This window comes from Cervus canadensis, chromosome 8 (assembly GCF_019320065.1).
Source record: "Cervus canadensis isolate Bull #8, Minnesota chromosome 8, ASM1932006v1, whole genome shotgun sequence".
In the NCBI taxonomy this organism is placed as follows: Eukaryota; Metazoa; Chordata; class Mammalia; order Artiodactyla; family Cervidae; genus Cervus; species Cervus canadensis.
The window spans coordinates 78853229-78876642 of record NC_057393.1 but is presented as its reverse complement, the minus strand read 5'-3'; the positions used below and the strand labels follow the sequence as shown (position 1 = coordinate 78876642).

The following is a 23414-nucleotide window of genomic DNA, read 5'->3' as shown; positions in this document are numbered from 1 at the left end:
TTATTGTGATCCACACAGTCAAAGGCTTTGACATAGTCAATAAAGCAGAAGTATATGTTTTTCTGGAACTCTCTTGCTTTTTTGATGATCCAGTGGATGTTGGCAATTTGTTCTCTGGTTCCTCTGCCTTTTCTAAAACCAGCTTGAACATCTGGAAATTCATGGTTCATGTATTGTTGAAGCCTGGCTTGGAGAATTTTGAATATTACTTGGCTAGCATGTGAGATGAGTGCAATTGTGTGGTAGTTTGCATTCTTTGGCATTGCCTTTCTTTGGGATCAAAATGAAAACTGACCTTTTTCAGTCCTGTGGCCACTGCTGAGTTTTCCAAATTTGCTGGCATATTGAGTGTAGCACTTTCACAGCATCATCTTTTAAGATTTGAAATAGCTCTACTGGAATTCCATCACCTCTACCAGCTTTGTTCGTAGTGATGCTTCCTAAGGCCCACTTGACTTCACATTCCAGGATGTCTGGCTCTAGGTGAGATATCACACTATCATGATTACCTGGTCGTGAAGATCTTTTTTATACAGTTCTTCTGTGTTTTCTTGCCACTTCTTCTTAATATCTTCTGCTCCTGTTAGGTCCATACCATTTCTGTCCTTTACTGTGCCCATCTTTGCATGAAATGTTTGTTCATGGTTGGTATCTCTAATTTTCTTGAAGAGATCTCTAGTCTTTCCCATTCTGTTTCTTTCGTCTATTTCTTTGCATTGATCACTGAGGAAGGCTTTCTTAGCTCTCCTTGCTGTTCTTTGGAACTCTGCATTCAGATGGATATATCTTTCCTTTTCTCCTTTTCCTTTGGCTTCTCTTCTTTTCTTAGCTATTTGTAAGGCCTCCTCTGACAGCCATTTTGCTTTTTTGCATTTATTTTTCTTGGGGATGGTCTTGATCCCTGTCTCCTGTACAGTGTCATGAACCTCCATCCATAGTTCATCAGGCACTGTCTATCAGATCTAGTCCCTTAAATCTATTTCTCCCACTATATAATTGTTAGGGATTTGATTTAGGTCATACCTGAATGGTCTAGTGGTTTTCCCTACTTTGTTCAATTTAAGTCTGAATTTGGCAATAAGGAGTTCATGATCTGAGCCACAGTCAGCTCCTGGTCTTGTTTTTGCTGACTGTATAGAGCTTCTCCATCTTTGGTTGCAAAGAATATATCAGTCTGATTTCGGTGTTGACCATCTGGTGATATCCACGTGTAGAGTCTTCTTTTGTGTTGTTGGAAGAGGGTGTTTGCTATGACCAGTGTATTGTCTTGGCAGAACTCCATTAGCCTTTGCCCTACTTCCTTCTGTACTCCAAGGCCAAATTTGCCTGTTACTCCAGGTGTTTCTTGACTTCCTACTTTTGCATTCCAGTCCCGTCTAATGAAAATGACATCTTTTTTGGGTGTTAATTCTAGAAGGTCTTGTAGGTCTTCATAGAATAGTTCAACTTCAGCTTCTTCAGCATTACTGGTCAGGGCATAGACTTGGATTACTGTGATATTGAATGGCTTGCCTTAGAGAGGAACAGAAGTCATTCTATTGTTTTTGAGACTGCATCTATGTACTGCATATCGGACTGTGTTTTTGACTATGAGGGCTACTCCATTTCTTCTAAGGGATTCTTTCCCACAGTAGTAGATTTAATGGTCATCTGAATTAAATCCACTCATTCCAGTCCATTTTAGTTCGCTGATTCCTAAAATGTCGATGTTCACTCTTGGCATCTCCTTTTTGATCACTTCCAATTTGCCTTGATTCATGGACCTAACAGTCCAGGTTCCTATGCAGTATTACTCTTTGCAGCATTGGACCTTGCTTCAATCACCAGTCACATCCACAACTGGGTGTTGTTTTTGCTTTGGATCCATCTCTTCATTCTTTCTGGAAATATTTTTCCACTGATCTCCAGTAGCATATTGGGCACCTACCAACTTGGGGAGTTCATCTTTCAGTGTCCTATGTTTTTGCCTTTTCCTACTGTTCATGGAGTTCTCAAGGCAGGAATACTGAAATGGTTCGCCATTCCCTTCTCTAGCGGACCACATTTTGTCAGAACCTGATACTTGCACATTTTAGAAAGTTTTAACCAACACTGAGGTCTTTAATCTTCACAACATCCCTTTGACAGGGCATCTGTCAGAGGGGGGGATTAGAGAACAGGCTGAGGAGAGGTGCTGTAGGAGGCACAGTCTGGGGAGAGAAAGGGGCTGGAGTGTGGGCACTGATCAGATTGAAGCCAGCTGCTGGGAGGTCTCCCCGGGAGGCCAGATTCATTCCTAGGCTCTGAAGCTCCCTGTGTACTCTTGCTGATTAGGATTGCTTCATCCTGGTCTTGAGGGTGGGGAGCTTTAGAAGATGGTTTCCTCCTCCTTTCCATCCTTCTGTTCTCTATCTCCTTCTCTTTCAGTCACACCTTATGAATCTGAAACTCAGTGAAACTATGAGCCATGCCATGTAGGGTCACTGAAGACGGATGGGTAACAGTGGAGAGTTCTGATAAAACGTGGTCCACTGGAGAAGGGAATGACAAACCACATCAGTATTCTTGCCTTGAGAACCCCATGAACAGTAGAAAAAGGCAAAAAGATAGGACACTGAAAGATGAACTCCCCAGGTCGGTAGGTGCCCAATATGCTACTGGAGATCAGTGGAGAAATAACTCCAGAAAGAATAAAGAGATGGAGCCAAAGTGAAAACACCACCTGGTTGTGGATGTAACTGGTGATGGCAGTAAAGTCTGATGCTGTAAAGAGCAATATTGCACAGGAACCTGGAATGTTAGGTCCATGAATCAAGGTAAATTAGAAGTGGTCAAACAGGAAATGTAAAGAGTGAACATTGATATTTCAGGAATCAGTGAACTAAAATGGACTGGAATGGGTGAATTTAATTCAGATGACCATTAAATCTACTTACTGTGGGCAAGAATCCCTTAGAAGAGATGGAGTAGCCCTCATAGTCAACAAAAGTGTACGAAATGCAGTACTTGGGTGCAGTCTCAAAAATGACAGAGTGAACTTTGTTTGTTTCCAAGGCAAGCCATTCAATATCACAGTAATCCAAGTCTATGCCGTGACCAGTAATGCTGAAGAAGCTGAAGGTGAATGCTTCTGTGAAGACCTACATGACCTTCTAGAGCTAACACACAAAAAAGATGTCCATATCATCATATTGGACTGGAATGCAAGAGTAAAAAGTAAAGAGATACCTGGAGCAACAGGCAAATTTGGCCTTGGAGTACAGAAGGAAGCGGGGCAAAGGCTAACAGAGTTTTGCCAAGAGAACACACTGGCCATAGCAAACATCCTCTTCCAACAACACAAAAGAAGACTGTACACATGGACATCACCAGATGGTCAACACCGAAATCAGATTGATTATATTCTTTGCAGCCAAAGATGGAGAAACTCTTTCCTGCCAGCAGAAACAAGACCAGGAGCTGACTGTGCTCAGATCATGAACTCCTTATTGCCAAATTCAGACTTAAATTGAACAAAGTAGGGAAAACCACTAGCCCATTCAAGTATGACCTAAATCAAATCCGTTATGATTATACAGTGGAAGAACAAATAGATTCAAGGAATTAGATCTGATAGACAGAGTGCCTAAAGAACTATGGACTGAGGTTTGTGACATTGTACAGGAGGCAGTGATGAAGACCATCCCCAAGAAAAAGAAATGCAAAAAGGCAAAATGGTTGTCTGAGGAGGCCTTACAAATAACTGAGTAAAGAAGAGAAGTGAAAGGCAAAGGAGAAAAGGAAAGATTATACCCATCTGAATGCAGAGTTCCAAAGAATAGCAAGGAGAGCTAAGAAAGCCTTCCTCAGTGATCAATGCAAAGAAATAGAAGAAAACAACAGAATGGGAAAGATTAGAGATCTCTTCAAGAAAATTAGAGATATCAAGGGAACAAACATTTCATGCAAAGATGGGCACAGTAAAGGACAGAAATGGTATGGACCTAACAGAAGCAGATGATATTAAGAAGAGGTGGCAAGAAAACACAGAAGAACTGTATAAAAAAGATCTTCACGACCCAGATGATCATGAGGGTATGACCACTCACACTCACCTAGAGCCAGACATCCTGGAATGTGAAGTCAAGTGGGCCTTAGGAAGCATCACTACAAAGAAAGCTAGTGGAGATGATGGAATTCCAGTAGAGCTATTTCAAATCCTGAAAGATGATGCTGTGAAAGTACTGCATTCAATATGTTAGTAAATTTGGAAAACTCAGCAGTGGCCACAGGACTGGAAAATGTCAGTTTTCATTCCAATCCCAAAGAAAGGCAATGCCAAAGAATGTTCAAACTACCACACAATTGCACTCGTCTCCCATGCTAGCAAAGTAATGCTGCAAATTTTCCAAGTCGGGCTTCAGCAGTATGTGAACCATGAACTTCCATATGTTCAAGGTGGAATTAGAAATGCCAGAGGAACCAGAGATCAAATTGCCAACATCTGTTGAATCATAGAAAAGCAAGAGAATTCCATAAAAACATCTACTTTTGCTTTATTGATTATGCCAAAGCCTTTGACTGTGTAGATCACAACAAACTGTGGAAAATTCCCATCCTAAATAGATGAGAATACCAGACCACCTGACTTGCCTCTGGAGAAATCTGTATGCAGGTCAAGGAGCAGCAGTTAGAACTGGACATGGAACAACAGACTGGTTCCAAATCAGGAAAGGAGTACATCAAGACTGTATACTGTCACCCTGCTTATTTAACTTATATGCAGAGTACATCATGAGAAATGCTGGGCTGGATGAAACACAAGCTGGAATCAAGATTTCCGGGAGAAATATCAGTGACCTCAGATATGCAGATGACACCACCCTTATGGCAGAAAGTGAAGAGGAACTAAAGAGCCTCTTGAAGAAAGTGAAAGAGGAGAGTGAAAAATCTGACTTAAAACTCACATTCAGAAAACTAAGATCATGTCATCCGGTCCTATCACTTCATGGTAAATAGATGGGGAAACAATGGAAACAGTGACAGACTTTAGTTTCTTGGACTTGAAAATCACTGCAGATGCTGACTGCAACCATGAAGTTAAATCATGCTTGCTCTTTGTAAGGAAAGCTGTGACAAACCTAGACAGCATATTAAAAAGGAGAAACAGTACTTTGCCGACAAAGGTCCATCTAATCAAAGCTATGGTTTTTCCATTAGTCATGTATGGATATGAGAGTTGGACTATAATGAAAGCTGAGTGCTGAAGAATTGATGCTTTTGAACTGTGGTGTTGGAGAAGACTCTTGAGAGTCCCTTGGACTGCAAGGAGATCCAACCAGTCCATCCTCAAGGAAATCAATCCTCGATATTCATTGGAAGGATTGATGCTGAAGCTGAAACCCCAATAATTTGGCCACCTGATATGAAGAACTGACTCATTCGAAAAGATCCTGATGCTGAGAAAGATTGAAGGCAGAAGGAGAAGTGGTCGAAGCATATTAATAAAGAGTCATCACTCTGGCAACAAAGGGCCATCTAATCAAAACTATGACATTTCCAGTAGTCATTACAAATGTGAGATTTGGGTCATAAAGAAGGTGGAGTGCAACTTTTTAATATGCTTTTTAATATGCTGTGTAGGTTTGTCATAGCTTTTCCTCCAAGGACCAAGTGTCTTTGAATATCATGGCTGCAGTCACCATCCACAGTGATTTTAGAGACCAAGATAATAAGGTCTGTCACTGTTTTCATTTTTTCTCCACCTATTTGCCATAAAGTGGTGGTATCAGATACCATGATATTAATTTTCTGAATGTTGAGAAAAGCCAGCCTTTTCACTCTTTTCTTTCACTTTCATCAAGAGGCTCTTTACATCTAATATACTAGATTATTTATTTATTTGACTGATTTTTACCTCCCTGCACAAGTCTATAAGGTCCATGTGGACAGATGGCTTTCTTTTTTTGATCGTGGCATATAGGATATTAGTTCCACCACCAGGGATCGAACCAGCACCCCCTACATTGAAAATGTGAGACTGCTGGAGAAGCATAGTAGAGGTTCAGAAAATCTTTACCGAATGAATGAGTGGTTTCCTGCAGACATAGTGTATACTTAGTCACTTACTTAGTACTAATTCTGAACAAATATTAAATATTCCTGAATGAAGATTGTTTTCTTCCTGTCAACTTTGGCCGATAAGAATATCTCCTAAATGGTCACATTATTTAAAGTATGGATCCAGAGTTGGAAGACACTGGATTGTAATAAACATCCCCTGAATGGTTTTCTGGGTCAAGTTGCTAAACTGCTCTGTGCCTTAGTTTCCTTTGCAGACAACCTCACAAAATTGTGGTGTACAACACTTATTATTGTCTGTTTCATTTTAACTATTGTACTGTGAAGTGGTACTTCATTGTGGGATTTTTTTTAATTGAAAAATGCTTTATTTCTAGAGATGTCACCACTGAAATTTAAAATAGGCAGTATATTCACTATATAAAGAAATTGCTTTATAATACTGGTAGTTAACAAAGAAAAAAGCAAACCATGGTGTAGATTGAATGATTCAGTGCATTTCAAGCCTTTAGAACAGGGCCTGGAATGTACCAAGAGATGAAGTAATAAATTGAATATATAGACTCCTCACTTGTTTAAAAAATAATTATATGATATACTTATTTTGCAATTAAATTTAAAGTTAAATAGGTTAGCTAGTGTTCAGAAGGAAAAAAAGCATAGATAAATGCACAGTTTGAGTATTTTACATATTTCTGTTTTTATTACAGTGACAACACATCTAGCATGAATCAAATATTGAATGTATCATGGAATCGTTTTTTCTTATATTGTAACATAAGTTTTAAAACAGAGCTTAGGGGTTTCACATGAGCTCTTTTTTCTTGATTTCTTACAGATCCCCATATTAAGGTTTCTGGAAAGAAAGAAGATGTTAAGGAAGCCAAGGAAATGATCATGTCTGTCTTAGACACAAAAGTAAGTGAATGTTAAAGACACTCAGATGTCAGAACCTTGTCTCTGCAAAGGGCTACTTCATGCTGTTATGAAAGAAACATTTGGAGAAGAAAAACCAGGAGAAAGTAATGGCAGGTTTTAAAATAAGCGCGTGATTCTACAATGGATGTAAAGGTCTCTTTCAGATTTGCATAGGTTCTCTCAGGTTGGGTAATTGAATAATACTTTCTCTCTCTCTCTCTCTCTCTCACACTTAAATACATAATATGTATATGTGTATATGTGTTTATGTATAAGTGCATATGTGTGTATATGCCATCTTCAGAAATAGACACTGATCTTGATTAATATAGAGCAAGTAATAAAGATTGCAAGAATTTGCAAAATTTGCTTTTATAATATCAGTGGAAAACCAAAATTGTGTTCTGTATAGCACTGTGTGTGTGATGGCATGAAATCTGACAATGTGTCTGGTATGTTCTCTCTCTCTACAAGTACCTGTAGAGAGAGACAATAGAGAAATGAAAATATTTAAAAATATATACTTGTTTCTGTGAATTTGTTTTAATAAACACTTCTAAATCACTTGCTCTATGCCAGGCACTTAGCTACATCATTTACAAATATTAATTTGTTCAGTCCTCATAACAAACTCAGGAAAGAGATATTAGGGAACTTACACAGGATATAATAGCTGATGAGTGGGGAGGTGGGGTTTAAATCCAGTCTGTCTGGTCCTTAACCACTATTTTTGCCATCTAGTATTTCATTGAAATTATTTCTAATCTCTTCCTCCCTATTTTTTGTTCCTTTTTCTTGCTGTTGTAATTTTTTAAGAAAATAATTATTCATCCTATAATTATTAAAAATTTTGCAATATCCAAAAAGGTTATCTTTTTTCATTTTTTCTTTTTCATTTTTTTATTAGTTGGAGGCTAATTACTTTACAGTATTGTAGTGGTTTTTGCCATACATTGACATGAATCAGCCATGGATTTACATGTGTTCCCCACCCTGAAGCCCCGTCCCACCGCCCTCCCATTCCCATCCCTCTGGGTCATCCCAGTGCACCAGCCCTGAGCACTTGTCTCATGCATCCAACCTGGGCTGGTGATCTGTTTCACACTTGATAATATACATGTTTCGATGCTGTTCTCTCACATCATCCCACCCTCGCCTTCTCCCATAGAGTCCAAAAGTCTGTTCTGTACATCTGTGCCTCTTTTTCTGTCTTGCATGTAGGGTTATGGCTACCATCTTTCTAAATTCCATATATATGCATTAGTATACTGTATTGGTGTTTATCTTTCTGGCTTACTTCACTCTGTATAAAGGGCTCCAGTTTCATCCACTCATTAGAACTGATTCAAATGTATTCTTTTTAATGGCTGAGTAATATTCCATTGTGTATATGTACCACAGCTTTCTTATCCATTCGTCTGCTGATGGGCATCTAGGTTGCTTCCATGTCCTGGCTATTATAAACTGTGCTGTGATGAACATTGGGGTACACATGTCTCTTTCAGTTCTGATTTCCTCAGTGTGTATGCCCAGGAGTGGGATTGCTGTATGCTGTATGTATGTGTATGTGTGTATGCCCAGGAGTGGGATGGCAGTTCTGTTTCCAGTTTTTTTAAGGAATCTCCACACTGTTCTCCATAACGACTGTACTAGTTTGAGTTCCCACCAACAGTGTAAGAGGGTTCCCTTTTCTCCACACCCTCTCCAGTATTTATTGCTTGTAGACTTTTGGATAGCAGCCACTCTGACTGGCGTGTAATGGTACCTCATTGTGGTTTTGATTTGCATTTCTCTGATAATGAGTGATGTTGAGCATCTTTTCATGTGTTTATTAGCCATCTGTATGTCTTCTTTGGAGAAATATCTGTTTAGATCTTTGGCCCATTCTTTTGATTGAGTCATTTATTTTTCTGGAATTGATCTGCAGGAGTTACTTATATATTTTTGAGATTAATCCTTTGTTTCTTGCTTTGTTTGCTATTATTTTCTCCCATTCTCAAGGCTGTCTTTTCACCTTGCATATAGTTTTCTTTGTTGTGCAAAAGCTTTCAAGTTTCATTAGGTCCCATTTGTTTAGTTTTGCTTTTATTTCCAATATTCTGGGAGGTGGGTCACAAAGGATCTTGCTGTGATTTATGTCAGAGAGTGTTTTGCCTATGTTCTCCTCTAGGAGCTTTATAGTTTCTGGTCTTACATTTAGATCTTTAATCCATTTTGAGTTTATTTTTGTGTATGGTGTTAGAAAGTGTTCTAGTTTCGTTCTTTAACAAATGGTTGACCAGGTTTCCCAGCACCACTTGTTAAAAAGGTTGTCTTTTTTTCCATTGTATATCCTTGCCTCCTTTGTCGAAGATAAGGTGTCCATAGGTACGTGAATTTATCTCTGGGCTTTCTGTTTTGTTCCATTGATCTATATTTCTGTCTTTGTGCCAGTACCATAGTGTCTTGATGACTGTGGCTTTGTAGTAGAGTCTGAAGTCAGGCAGCTTGATTCCTCCAGTTCCATTCTTCTCTCTCAAGATTACTTTGGCTATTCGAGGTTTTTTGTATTTCCATACAAATTGTGAAATTATTTGTTCTAGTTCTGTGAAAAATACCGTTGGTAGCTTGATAGGGGTTGTATTGAATCTATAGATTGCTTTGGGTAGTATACTCATTTTCACAGTATTGATTCTGCCAATCCATGAACACGGTATGTTTCTCCATCGGTTTGTGTCCTCTTTGATTTCTTTCATCAGTGTTTTATAGTTTTCTATGTATAGGTCTTTTGTTTCTTTAGGTAGATATACTCCTAAGTATTTTATTCTTTTTGTTTCAATGGTGAATGGTATTGTTTCCTTAATTTCTCTTTCTGTTTTTTCATTGTTAGTATATAGGAATGCAAGGGATTTCTGTGTGTTAATTTTATATCCTGCAACTTTACTATATTCATTGATTAGCTCTAGTAATCTTCTGGTAGAGTCTTTAGGGTTTTCTATGTAGAGGATCATGTCATCTGCAAACAGTGAGAGTTTCACTTCTTCTTTTCCTATCTGGATTCCTTTTACTTCTTTTTCTGCTCTGATTGCTGTGGCCAAAACTTCCAACACTATGTTGAATAGTAGTGGTGAGAGTGGGCACCCTTGTCTTGTTCCTGATTTCAGGGGAAATGCTTTCAATTTTTCACCATTGAGGGTGATGCTTGCTGTGGGTTTGTCATATATAGCTTTTATTATGTTGAGGTATGTTCCTTCTATTCCTGCTTTCTAGAGAGGTTTAATCATAAATGGATGTTGAATTTTGTCAAAGCTTTTTCTGCATCTATTGAGATAATCATATGTTTTTTATCTTTCAATTTGTTAATGTGGTGTATTACATTGATTGATTTGCAGATATTAAAGAATCCTTGCATTCCTGGGATAAAGCCCACTTGGTCATGATGTATGATCTTTTTAATATGTTGTTGGATTCTGTTTGCTAGAATCTTGTTAAGGATTTTTGCATCTATGTTCATCAGTGATATTGGCCTGTCGTTTTCTTTTTTTGTGGCATCTTTGTCTGGTTTTGGTATTAGGGTGATGGTGGCCTCATAGAATGAGTTTGGAAGTTTACCTTCTTCTGCAATTTTCTGGAAGAGTTGGGGTAAGTTGAGTGTTAGCTCTTCTCTAAATTTTTGGTAGAATTCAGCTGTGAAGCCATCTGGTCCTGGGCTTTTGTTTGCTGGAAGATTTCTGATTACAGTTTCAATTTCTGTGCTTGTAATGGGTCTGTTAAGATCTATTTCTTCCTGGTTCAGTATTGGAAAGTTACACTTTTCTGAGAATTTGTCCAGTTCTTCCAAGTTGTCCATTTTATTGGCATATAGCTGGTGGTAGTAGTCTCTTATGATCCTTTGTATTTCAGTGTTATCTGTTGTGATCTCTCCATTTTCATTTCTAATTTTGTTGATTTGGTTCTTCTCCCTTTGTTTCTTGATGAGTCTGGCTAACGGTGTGGCAATTTTATTTATCTTTTCAAAACACCAGCTTTTAGCTTTGTTGATTTTTGCTATGGTCTCTTTTGTTTCTTTTGCATATATTTCTGCCCTAATTTCTAAGATTTCTTTCCTCCTACTAACCCTGGTGTTCTTCATTTCTTCCTTCTCTAGTTGCTTTAGATGTAGAGTTAGGTTATTTATTTGACTTTTTTTCTTGTTTCTTGAGGTATGCCTGTATTGCTATGAACCTTCCCCTTAGCACTGCTTTTACAGTATCCCATAGGTTTTGGTTTGTTATGTTTTCATTTTCATTCGTTTCTATGCATATTTTTAGTTCTTTTTTGATTTCTTCTATGATGTGTTGGTTATTCAGAAGTGTGCAAAAAACACGCTTCCATATGTTTGAATTTTTAATAATTTTTTTTTTCCTGTAATTGAGATCTAATCTTCCTGCATTGTGGTCAGAAAAGATGACTGGAATGATTTCATTTTTTAAAAATTTACCAAGGCTAGATTTATGGCCCAGGATGTGATCTATTCTGCAAAAGGTTCCGTGTGCACTTGAGAAAAAGGTGAAATTGATTGTTTTGGGGTGAAATGTCCTATAGATATCAATTAGGTCTAGCTGTTCCATTGTGTCATTTAAAGTTTGTGTTTCCATGTTCATTTTCTGTTTAGTTGATCTATCCATAGGTGTGAGTGGGGTATTAAAGTTTCCTACTATTATTGTGTTATTGTTAATTTCCCCTTTCATAGTTGTTAGCATTTGCCTTACATATTGCGGTGCTCCTATGTTGGGTGCATATATATTTATAATTGTTACATCTTCTTCTTGGATTGATCCTTTGATCATTATGTAGTGTCCTTCTTTGTCTCTTTTCAAAGCCTTTATTTTAAAGTCTATTTTATCTGATATGAGTATTGCGACTCCTGCTTTCTTTTGGTCTCCGTTTGCGTGAAATGTTTTTTTCCATCCCTCCACTTTCAGTCTGTATGTGTCCTTTGTTTTGAGGTGGGTCTCTTGTAGACAGCATATATAGGGGTCTTGCTTTTGTATCCATTCAGCCAGTCTTTGTCTTTGGGTTGGGGCATTCAACCCATTTACATTTAAGATAATTATTGATAAGTAAGGTCCTGTTGCCATTTACTTTGTTGTTTTGGGTTTGCGTTTATACAGCCTTTCTGTGTTTCCTGTCTAGAGAAGATCCTTTAGCATTTGTTGAAGAGCTGGTTTGGTGGTGCTGAATTCTCTCAGCTTTTGCTTGTCTGTAAAGCTTTTCAATTCTCCATCATCTCTGAATGAGATCCTTGCTGGGTACAGTAATCTGGGTTGTAGCTTATTCTCTTTCATTACTTGAAGTATGTCCTGCCCTTCCCTTCTGGCCTGAAGAGTTTCTATTGAAAGATCAGCTGTTATCCTTATGGGAATCCCCTTGTGTGTTATTTGTTGTTTCTCCCTTGCTGCTTTTAATATTTGTTCTTTGTGTTTGATCTTTGTTAATTTGACTAATATGTGTCTTGGGGTGTTTCACCTTCTTGGGTTTATCCTGTTTGGGACTCTCTGAGTTTCTTAGACTTGGGTGGCTATTTCCTTCCCCATTTTAGAGAAGTTTTCAGCTATTATCTCCTCGAGTATTTTCTCGTGGCCTTTCTTTTTGTCTTCTTCTTCTGGGACTCCTATGATTCCAATGTTGGGGCGTTTCACATTGTCCCAGAGGTCCCTGAGGTTGTCCTCATTTCTTTTGATTCTTTTTTCTCTTTTCCTCTCTGCTTCATTTATTTCCACCATTTTATCTTCTACCTCACTTATCCTATCTTCTGCCTCCATTATTCTACTGTTGGTTCCCTCCAGAGTGTTTTTGATCTCATTTATTGCATTATTCATTTTTAATTGACTCTTTTTTATTTCCTCTAGGTCGTTGTTAAACATTTCTTGCATCTTCTCAATCCTTGTCTCCAGGCTATTTATCTGTAACTCCATTTTGTTTTCAAGATTTTGGATCATTTTTATTCTCATTATTCTCAATTCTTTTTCAGGTAGATTCCCTATCTCCTCCTCTTTTGTTTGGCTTGGTGGGCATTTTTCATGTTCCTTTACCTGCTGGGTATTTCTCTGCCTTTTCATCTTATTTAGATTGCTGTGTTTGGGGTGGCCTTTCTGTATTCTGGTAGTCTGTGGTTCCTTTTTTACTGTGGAGGTTTCTCCCAGTGGGTGGGGTTGGACGATTGTCTTGTCAAGGTTTCCTGGTTAGGGAAGCTTGCGTCTGTGTTCTGGTGGGTGGAGCTGGATTTCTTCTCTCTGGAGTGCAATGGAGTGTCCAGTAGTGAGTTTTGAGATGGGTGTATGGGTTTGGTGTGACTTTGGGCAGCCTGTATGTTGATGCTCAGGGCTATGTTCCTGCGTTGCTGGAGAATTTGTGTGGAATGTCTTGCTCTGTCTTGCTCAGGTGCAATGTAACTTCTCTCCTCCCAGTCCCAGCCTCAGTTTCTGGGCGTGGAGGTCCAGTGCGCCTTGTGTCTCTTCCGGGGAGATGATCTTGGGTGGTGGTTGGTTTCAGTGTAGGTATGGAGGCTTTTGGATGATCTCTTATTAATTAATGTTCCCTGTAGTCAGGAGTTCTCTGGTGTTCTCAGGTTTTGGGCTTAAGTCTCCTGCCTCTGGATTATTCTTCCAGTTGCCTCAAGACTTCTCCATCCATACAGCACTGATAATAAAACTTCTAGGTTAGTGGTGAAAAGATTCTCCACAGTGAGGGACACCCAGAGAGGTTCACAGAGTTACATGAAGAAGAGGAGAGGGAGGGAGGAGATAGAGGTGAGCAGGAGGAGAAAAGGGGGGACTGAAGAGGAGAGAGACAGATCTAGGCAGTACTCTGTTCTCTAAGTGTTCTCCGCAGCCCAGAACACCCACATAGAGTCACAGAATTGGATTGAGAAGAGAAGGGGGTGGGGGGAAGTAGAGGTGATCTGGGGGAGAAAAAGGAGAGTCAAAAGGGGAGAGAGTAATCAAACCAGTAATCACACTCCTGAGTAAAAATGGGTAGTGAAGATTGGATTCTGAAATGTCCAAAATTGATAACAAATACTGAAAAACAAAGATTAGAAATCCAGAGTAGAGGTTAGCCTCTTAAAAATATAATATTAAAAAAAACAAAAACAAAAAAATTAAGAAATATATATGAAGGTAGCTTTAAAAATAGGGTTCTTTTTTTTTGCAAGATTATAGTGGGTTATAAAAATGAAAATTAAGGAGTAATAGAGGAATAAAAAAAAGAAAAAAAATTTTTAATTAAAAAATATAATAATGTAAAAATATCCAGGAATTTCTCTGGAGCTGTTGTGGGTAGTATGGATTCAGTTCCGTTTCAGACAGTTCCTTTTTCCAGCTTATACTTCTCAATGTCTATAGGCCCCTTCCAGTGTAGTTGGTGTTAAGTACAGGGATTTTAATCTGTTGCACCTGTCACTTCTAAAGCGGTTCCCTTTGTTTATTTGGCTTCTGTTTGCAGGTCTCTACAGTGTCTAATTTCCGCCCGGACAGAAGTGGGCGGAGGTGGTCCCTTGTTTAGGCTCGCTTGTTCAGTCCTGTGGGGAGGGAGGGGCGCTGCAGACAAGCATCCCTGGCGTGTGTGGGGAGTGTTCGCAGTCTTCCGGCCACACTGGGTTTGCCCCGCTCACGGCGCGTGTGCTTTCCCGTCTGCACTGCTCAGGCTCCAGGCTGCTCTACAGGGAGCGGGCCCTGAGTTGCGTGCACTTCCCAGGCCAAGCCGCTCAGGTTCAGGTTCTTGGGTACTGCACATAGACGCAGACTCGGTTGGGCCTGCGTTTTGTGCCTTCCCTGGCCGAGCAGCTCAGGTGACCAGGATCTTGACGAGCGCACTCTCTTCAGGTGCAGTGCGACTTCTCCCCTCCCGGTCCCAGCCTCAGTTTCTGGGCGCGGAGGTCCAGTGCACCTTGTGTCTCTTCTGGGGAGCTGATCTCTGGCTGCCACCCTCCCGGCAGATGTCAACCATCCAGAATCTCAGGAAGTCTTTGGTTAGAAACTGGAACCCTGTTTGCAGTTTGGTAGGGGATGCCGTCTCTGGGGCTGAGTTTGCCCCTTTCTGACTCTGGCTGGAGCTGCCTCCCCCCTGCCTCCTGCCTCTGGCGGGGGATGGGCCGGTCCGCAGCCGGCAAGTTCTTCTCTGTCCTTTGTTCTGCGAACGGGCTGGCTGTGCGTTAGGTTAGGGCTTTTTGCAGGTTAATTCTCTCTCTCTCTCTTGCTATCCCACAGTTTAAGTTGCTATCTCAAGTTAGCTCCCTCAGGGCATTCAGATCCAGTTCTTACCCTAAGCAGTGCCACCCGCTCCTCTCCGTTCAGCCCCCACTTGCTGGTGGCGGATGCAGGCGTCTGGGGTACTTTTCTGCTGGGAGTTGCTTTTAGGCTTGTAATCTGTGGGTTTTATTTATTTTTCCTCCTGGTTAGGTTGCTCTCCGATATTCGAAAACGTCCCCCAGACCCGCCGGTGAGAGGGTTCACTGGTGTTTGGAAACTTCCTCTATTAAGACTCCCTTCCCGGACCGATCTCCGTCCCTAACTCTTTTGTCTCTCTTTTTATCTTTTATATTTTGTCCTACTTCCTTTCGAAGACAGTGGCCTCTTTTCTGGGTGCCTGATGTCCTCTGCTAACGATCAGAAGTTGTTTTGTGGAGTTTGCTCAGCGTTCAAGTATTCTTTTGATGAATTTGTGGGGGAGAAAGTGGTCTCCCTGTCCTATTCCTCCACCATCTTAGGTCCTCTCCCCCTTTTTTCTTTTTTAGTGGTTAACTAAGTTTAAAAACCAAAGTATTTAATGGATCTAATTTTAAAATTTAAGAATCCAGAAAGTGTACAACTACTGATCTTTTTAAAATCTTGCTGTATTTTGACTTTTTAATTTTACTTTGTAAGGACTGAAGAATTTCAATATCAATTTTATAAATGAGAAAACATTTCATGTTAGTCTTTATAATTTTATGGCGCTACTTTCCCCCAAATTAAATACATGAATTACAGTCTGCCTATAATTATTCATTGTGTCTTAAAGTTTTACATTTGCCTTTAGTATAGTTAATCTTATACTCTGTACTGGATTACTTAAGCATTTTACTCCTGGAGATGTATACTTTGTGATTTCTTCCTCACTCTTCTTCTTACCTGCAAGAATAATTTACCTACTTTGTAAAGTTTGACATACAGTGATAGAGAAGTTGTGAAAATGTTTGTAAATATTTTTTATTCAGTTTTGAGCTTTATTTTTGTTTCTAGTTTTCTGTCATTGTTCAGCATTTCTACTGACATACATTTATTCACTCTTGCAATTTTTTCACCTGTTTTTCAGTTATTTGAATTCATTTTTATGAATAATATCTATTTGTAATTGTAACTAATTTGAGTTGAATACTACTGTCCAAAAAAATTATCTTGGTAAAGAGTGTATCTTCCTATTTCTTCTGACAGATTTGTCTTTAAATGAAACAGTTTTTATGAGCAAGGATAGATAGATAAAAATTGAAAAATTTATAGATCAAGGTGATCTTAAGAAATCTGTAAGAACTTTCAGTGGGTCACTTTTTGTTAATCCTGTTCCCTTGGGGTAAATGTGTCTTTTTACGAGTTGTTCTTTCCTTTTTCATACATCAAGAAATAATACGTTATTTCCACTTAGAGCAATCGGGTCACCTTGAAGATGGATGTCTCACACACAGAACATTCTCATGTAATCGGCAAAGGGGGCAACAATATTAAAAAGGTGATGGAGGAAACAGGATGCCACATCCACTTCCCAGACTCCAACAGGAATAATCAAGCAGAAAAAAGCAACCAGGTGCTGGGACTTTTCACGTGACATTTTATGGGGCAGATTAAAGCTTGGATTTCCTGTGTGTGCATCTTTTGGGGGAGATGAGAACAAAAGAGTACTTGTGAAGATGGTGGGTAGTATAGATTTTATGTCCCCCTCTAAGGAGATTGAAAGTGCTCAGCTTTTTTCAAGAGATGCATTGTAGGTGGGCCTTAAATTCTTAATCTCTAAATGGTTGGTAGAAGAGAGGGAAGGTTGTCATGGCAACATTAAATGAAATCCTTCCAGAAAGGCTCAGAAGGCATGTGAGTTAGGAAAGGACCTGAAAGCTCGCCTGCTCCAGGCACCTATTGATAGCTGGGATTCTGTCTGCAGCATCACATAAATGCTCCTCCAGGCTACCCCAGGTCACCTTCTGAGAGGCAATGTGCAAGTGTCTGACTTTCTCACATTGGCTGAATTATGTCTCTATTTTATGCCCCCCTCCATTTTTTCTTTTTTTCTAGTTCTTGGGCTTGGAAACAAATGGAGCTCATGCGTCTAAATCAAAATGCTGTCAGTACTTGAAGAGCAGATAGTGTTCTTTGTATTATTTGGAAGTTTTCTCTCCTCTAATCACGATATTAGAACCTGGGTGGCTCAGGGGTAAAGAACACGCTTGGCAGGGCAGGAGACCCGGGTTCAGTCCGATTCCTAGGTTGGGAAGATCCCCTGGAGGAGGAAATGGCAACCGACTCCAGTATTCTTGTCTAGGTAATCCCATGGACAGAGGAGCTTGGTGGGCTCCAGTCCATGAGGTTGCAAAGAGTTAGACACAATTTAGCAACTCAACAACAGAGAAACTGTGTTGGGCACAAATATGAGTAAGACACAGTCTTTTCTCTGTGGGGACTGATGGTGACAGTGGCACATACAGACAAGGAACTGGATAGAAAGCGATGGTAAAAAGCAAGAGCGGTAATTATCTGACAGCACGGTGTGGGCCTGACCCATGAGAGTGCTGTCCGGGAGCCCCACCCTCTCGCCCTAATGCCAAGAGTAATTCCTCAATTGATGAATCATAGGAAAGCCTAGAAGATCCTGAGAAAGGGCTGGTGGAGCCACAGTGTTTTTTGCCAACCAGCATGTAAGTAGTTCATTACTTTGTGAACATAGTGTGGCAGTATCATTGCACACTGATGCCCATCTCGTGTGCAGAGAGTTTAAACAAAAGGGGGGAAATGCAGTGGACACAAGAAAATGTTTCCCAAGAAAATGGGAAGTGGGTGGGAGGCCCCTGTACGCTGGGAGGTTTTAGGTAAGTCCAGGAGGTAATGTTGATCAACTGACACAGATCACCAGAGCTTGTTAAAATGCAGATTCTGATTAAGTAGGTCTGGGTTGGTGCCTGAGATCCTTCATTATTAACAAACTCCAAGATAAAGACAATGCTGCACGATGCTGTTTTATCCTGGATGACACTTTGAGTAGTGAGGGAGTAGATAACTGAGAAAGTGGATGTGGATTCAAGAACAATAAATCTGTGTTTTTTACTTTTGCAGGTATCTATAGCAGGACAACCAGCAGGAGTAGAATCTGCCCGAGTTAGAATTCGGGTAAGTATTGATTCTTTTTTGTACAATAAAGCAATGTCAGTGATGTTGGCATTATAAAGCAATAAAAATATTGTAATTTATCAATTTACAACCAGATCATGTGTTCAACATGTAGGAAAGAGTGATGAAAGTTGTTTTAATGTCTCGAAGATGCTTTTTAGAGATGGTCTGAATTTTACCTGGCTCTGTTGCTCTGATGGTTTTGAAATGATCAAAAAGACGCCTGAGGAAAAATGCCACAGGCAATTCAAGTTATAAACTCTCAGGTTTTGCAGAAGTCTCCTTCCATTTAAAAACTTCAGATAGCCTACCCAAGCTTATGGCTGTAATAAAAGTATAATGTTTTAAAAAAAATCTTAAATTATTGAAGGGTGATTGCTTTACAATGTTGTGTTAGTCTACTGCACAGTGAAGTAAATAATCTATACGTGTGTGTGTATATATATATCTGCCCTCATCTTGAGAAAAATCCCATCTTGAGAAAAGAATGAATGAATTACACATATCTCTAAATGAATGGGCTTCCCTAGTGGCTTAGAATGTAAAGAATCTGCCTGAAATGCACGAGACCCGGGTTTTATCCCTGGGTTCAAAAGATTCCCTGGAGGAGGGCATGGCTACCCACTCCAGTATTCTTGCCTGGAGAATTCCATGGACAGAGGAGCCTGGCGGGCTGCAGTCCTTGGAGTTGCAAAGTGTCAGACATGACTGAGTGACTAACACTTTCACTTTCAGTAAATATGCAATGACCTAACCATCTGCTCTGGGTTCTGTGATTTCGTTTTAGGAGCTGCTTCCTTTGGTGCTGATGTTTGAACTGCCAATTGCTGGAATTCTTCAACCAGTGCCTGATCCTAATTCCCCCTCTATTCAGCACATATCACAAATGTACAACATTTCAGTGTCGTTTAAACAGCGGTCCCGAATGTATGGTGCTACAGTGATAGTACGGGGGTCTCAGAATAACACAAGCGCTGTGAAGGTGAGTGGTGTGGGTCATTCCAAACATTGTAGGTATATGAATCATGTGAGTTTTATTTTTAAAGGATTTTAAGACAAATTCATTTTCTGGAATTTTTTTTCCTCATATTACATTCTGGTTCCCATTTTTATTTATTTATTTTAAAAATATTTGTTTATTTGGCTGTGTTGGGTTGTAGTTGTAGCATGTGGGATCCTTTGTTGTGGCGTGTGGGCTTCTGTGGTTGCTAGCACATGGGCTTAGTTGCCGCTCCACATGTGGAATCTTAGTTCCCTGACCAGGGATCAAACCTGCATCCCCTGCACTGGAAGGCAGATTATTAACCACTGGACCACCAGGGAAGGCCCCATATTCTGGCTTTTAGGACATGCTGAATTTTTCCATAGCTGTCAGAAGCACGGTAGAACCTCTCCTTCAGTGTGGGAGGCTATCACATGGGACTATTTCTCTCCAACCTTTTCTCCTAGGAAGGAACGGCCATGCTTTTGGAACATCTCGCTGGGAGCTTGGCGTCAGCTATCCCCGTGAGCACGCAACTGGATATTGCAGCTCAGCATCATCTCTTTATGATGGGTCGAAATGGAAGCAACATCAAACATATCATGCAGAGAACGGGTGCTCAGATCCACTTTCCTGATCCCAGTAATCCACAAAAGAAATCCACTGTCTACCTCCAGGGCACCATTGAGTCTGTCTGTCTTGCAAGGCAATATCTCATGGTAGGTTTACTGAAATTAATGGTACAGTTTTTTTTAATCTCTTTGGGTACAGTGTATGTTGCTGCACATACTGTAGCTATGTGGTATTTATGGAAGCACTTTGGAATTCTGGACAAATAAGGAAGTTTCTTGGTAAAAGAAAATAAAAGAATAAGGTTCACAGTGCCTCCCAGATTTAATTTCATTTTGTGGGTAATTCTCTTGCAGTACTTTTTAAAAAATTTAAACAACTGAAGAGGTTACATGGAAATAATTGGCTATATTTTGTGGAAGGTTATTTTTATTTGACATTTAGCGTTAGTTTGTGTTTGACAAAAAAATCACAAAAAAACAGAGCAACTAAAAATTAATAAATTTAAAATTTTACCCTACCCTCAAAGATAATAAATTTTGGTATCATGAAACATTTGAACATTTCATAAATCTCTCATACCATTTTAAAACTGCTATAGTATTTGAGCTGTGATTTGAATGTCATGAATTGAAAGAAAGTAAGTTACAAAATTTAGTACTGCTTTCAGTTTATAATATTCATTCTGTCTATCTTTCCTATATTTATTAAAAACCCTGTGTGTAGGTTGATATATAGTAACAAAATGGACTGACATACCATGTATCCTTATTAAAAAATACCATTATATTCTCCATTCTGGCTAGACCTTTAGTGACATTTGAATCCATAAACTTCAGGCATGACCTTTACTGTTATTAAGTTGCAGAATCTGTTTTTGAGAAACTTTCAGAAAATCCAGATTTGTATTGTTGATTCCATTCCTCTGACAGATGAAAACTTGTTATAATCACTAAGAATTATGATATATGATTTTAAGAAATTAATTTCATTCTGAATGATATTTTTTTTAGCTAAGCTTATTTAGGCTACTTTTAATATACTGATAGTTAGCATATTTGTATCCAAGGATTATTATGATTACTCTTCATACTTTCTTTTTTCACACTTTTCAAGTTCTTTAGATATTATTTTGAGTTCAGTGAAATTTTCAAGCGATCAGCACAGTTATGAATTCATATTCATACTGTGCTCATCAGTATCAGTTCAGTTCAGTCGCTCAGTTGTGTCCGACTCTGTGACCCCATGAACCACAGCATGCCAGGCCTCCCTGTCCATCACTAACTCCTGGAGTCCACCCAAACTCATGTCCATTGAGTCGGTGATGCCATCCAACCATCTCATCCTTTGTCGTCCCCTTCTCCTGCCCTCAATCCCTCCCAGCATCAGGGTCTTTTCCCATGAGTTAGCTCTTCGCATCAGGTGGCCAAAGTATTGAAGTTTCAGCTTCAACATCAGTTCTTCCAAAGAACACCCAGGACTGATCCGCTTTAGGATGGACTGGTTGGATCTCCTTGCAGTCCAAGGGACTCTCAAGAGTCTTCTCTAACACCACAGTTCAAAAGCATCAATTCTTTGGCACTCAGCTTTCTTCACAGTACAACCCTCACATCCATACATGACCACTGGAAAAACCATAGCCTTGGCAAAGTAATGTCTGTGCTTTTTAATATGCTGTCTAGGTTGCTCATAACTTTTCTCCCAAGGAGTAAGTGTCTTTTAATTTCATGGCTGCAATCACCATCTGCAGTGATTTTGGAGCCCAAAAAAATAAAGTCTGACACTGTTTCCACTGTTTCCCCATCTATTTACCATGAAGTGATGGGACCAGATGCCATGATCTTAGTTTTCTGAATGCTGCATTTTAAGCCAACTTTTCCACTCTCCTCTTTCACTTTCTTCATGAGGCTCTTTAGTTCTTCACTTTCTGCCATGAGGGTGGTGTCATCTGCATATCTGAGGTTATTGATATTTCTCCTGGCAATCTTGATTCCAGCTTGTGCATCATCCAACCCAGCGTTTCTCATGATGTACTCTGCATATAAGTTAAATAAGCAGGGTGACAATATACAGCTTTGACATACTCCTTTTCCTATTTGGAACCAGTCTGTTGTTCCATGTCCAGTTCTAACTGTTGCTTCCTAACCTGCATACCTGACAAAAATACAGGTATGCAATGAGACATATTATTATTACTGCACAATAATGAAAGATTGAGAGAGAAATTAAAATGCTTTAACTTAAATTTGAAATAGTATCGCCGTTTTTTATAGCAACATCCTTATAAACATCTCTTATCCAGAAGAGAAATGGAACATGGTGATTTCTTTTTAATTCTGTTATGTTTGACAGTAACTACTTCCAATACTTATGTACAAACCCATCAATCTGTGCATCACAAAAAATGTGGGATGTGGTTTCTATACTCAGTAGATTAGGAGCCAGGAAGAAAGAATCAGAGAAAAAGCACAAGTGCTAACCCCTGCTATGCTGAAGAGTGAGACAGTTACAGGAAAGGGTGATAGTAGCAGTTTCCACCGGAGAAGGCAGTGGCGCCCACTCCAGTACTCTCTCCTGGAAAATCCCATGGACGGAGGAGCCTGGTGGGCTGCAGTCCATGGGGTCACTAAGAGTCGGACACGACTGAGCGACTTCACTTTCACTTTTCACTTTCATGCATTGGAGAAGGAAATGGCAACCCACTCCAGTGTTCTTGCCTGGAGAATCCCAGGGACAGTGGAGCCTGGTGGGCTGCCGTCTGTGGGGTCGCACAGAGTCGGACACGACTGAAGCGATTTAGCAGCAGCAGCAGCAGCAGTTTACTCCAGGAAGGAGGTTAAGGTTTGAGCTGCATCAAAGGAGAAGTGGGACTTGGGTTGGCAAGGAAGCCTTGTGATGAGTTAGGATACTGAGGAACAGAATCTATTGCAAAGACTGTCAATAGGTTAGTGTAGTTTGGAGAAGGGGCAGACATACACAGAGAGACCTGTGACTGTACACGCAAAGCTGGGTGGAAATGTGGAGATTTTAAAATTCTGATATATGTTTAGATTTCATTCAGGAGACAGTAAAAAGCCTCCACTGTAAGTCTTTGAGCCAGACCACAAGATCACTACCCTTCATGTAGTTGAGAATATAGTTTCTGGCACCACCAACAAAGCTGAAGTCAGAGAATGGAAGAATTTTTCCAAGGTGGAGAGTAGGTAAGAAAAAATTCACGGCCAGAAAGAGAAACACAAGACACTTATTTCCATCATCCAAAAGATAGTTTCTACCCCTCAATATTTCCACACCAGCCTTCTAAGTTATGTGAAGGTATATAATTTAGCTTCGACACTTTGGTTTATTCTTCTTTAATTAAACTTTTTATTTTGTATTGGGATATAGCTGACTAACAGCGTGATAGTTTCTGGTGGACAACAAAGGGACTCAGCAAAGGGATTCAGCAAAAGGATTTCTTCTTTAAATCTATAAAATGTTGCATTATCTGCAGGCATGTTAAATTATTGGATGAATAAACAAATAGTGTTTTA

General features: G+C 39.7%; 1 protein-coding gene across 4 annotated transcripts in view; it reads left to right on the top strand.

The window, feature by feature from the left end:
• BICC1 (BicC family RNA binding protein 1) overlaps nt 1-23414 on the top strand; it is a 358569-nt gene that overhangs the window by 285097 nt on the left and 50058 nt on the right. For all 4 annotated transcript variants that reach the window (XM_043476923.1, XM_043476921.1, XM_043476919.1 and 1 more), the window contains exons 4-8: nt 6878-6957; nt 16600-16758; nt 18276-18329; nt 19117-19311; nt 19779-20030. In XM_043476923.1, coding sequence (XP_043332858.1) covers nt 6878-6957; nt 16600-16758; nt 18276-18329; nt 19117-19311; nt 19779-20030 — 740 coding nt within the window. The remainder of the gene's footprint in view (nt 1-6877; nt 6958-16599; nt 16759-18275; nt 18330-19116; nt 19312-19778; nt 20031-23414) is intronic.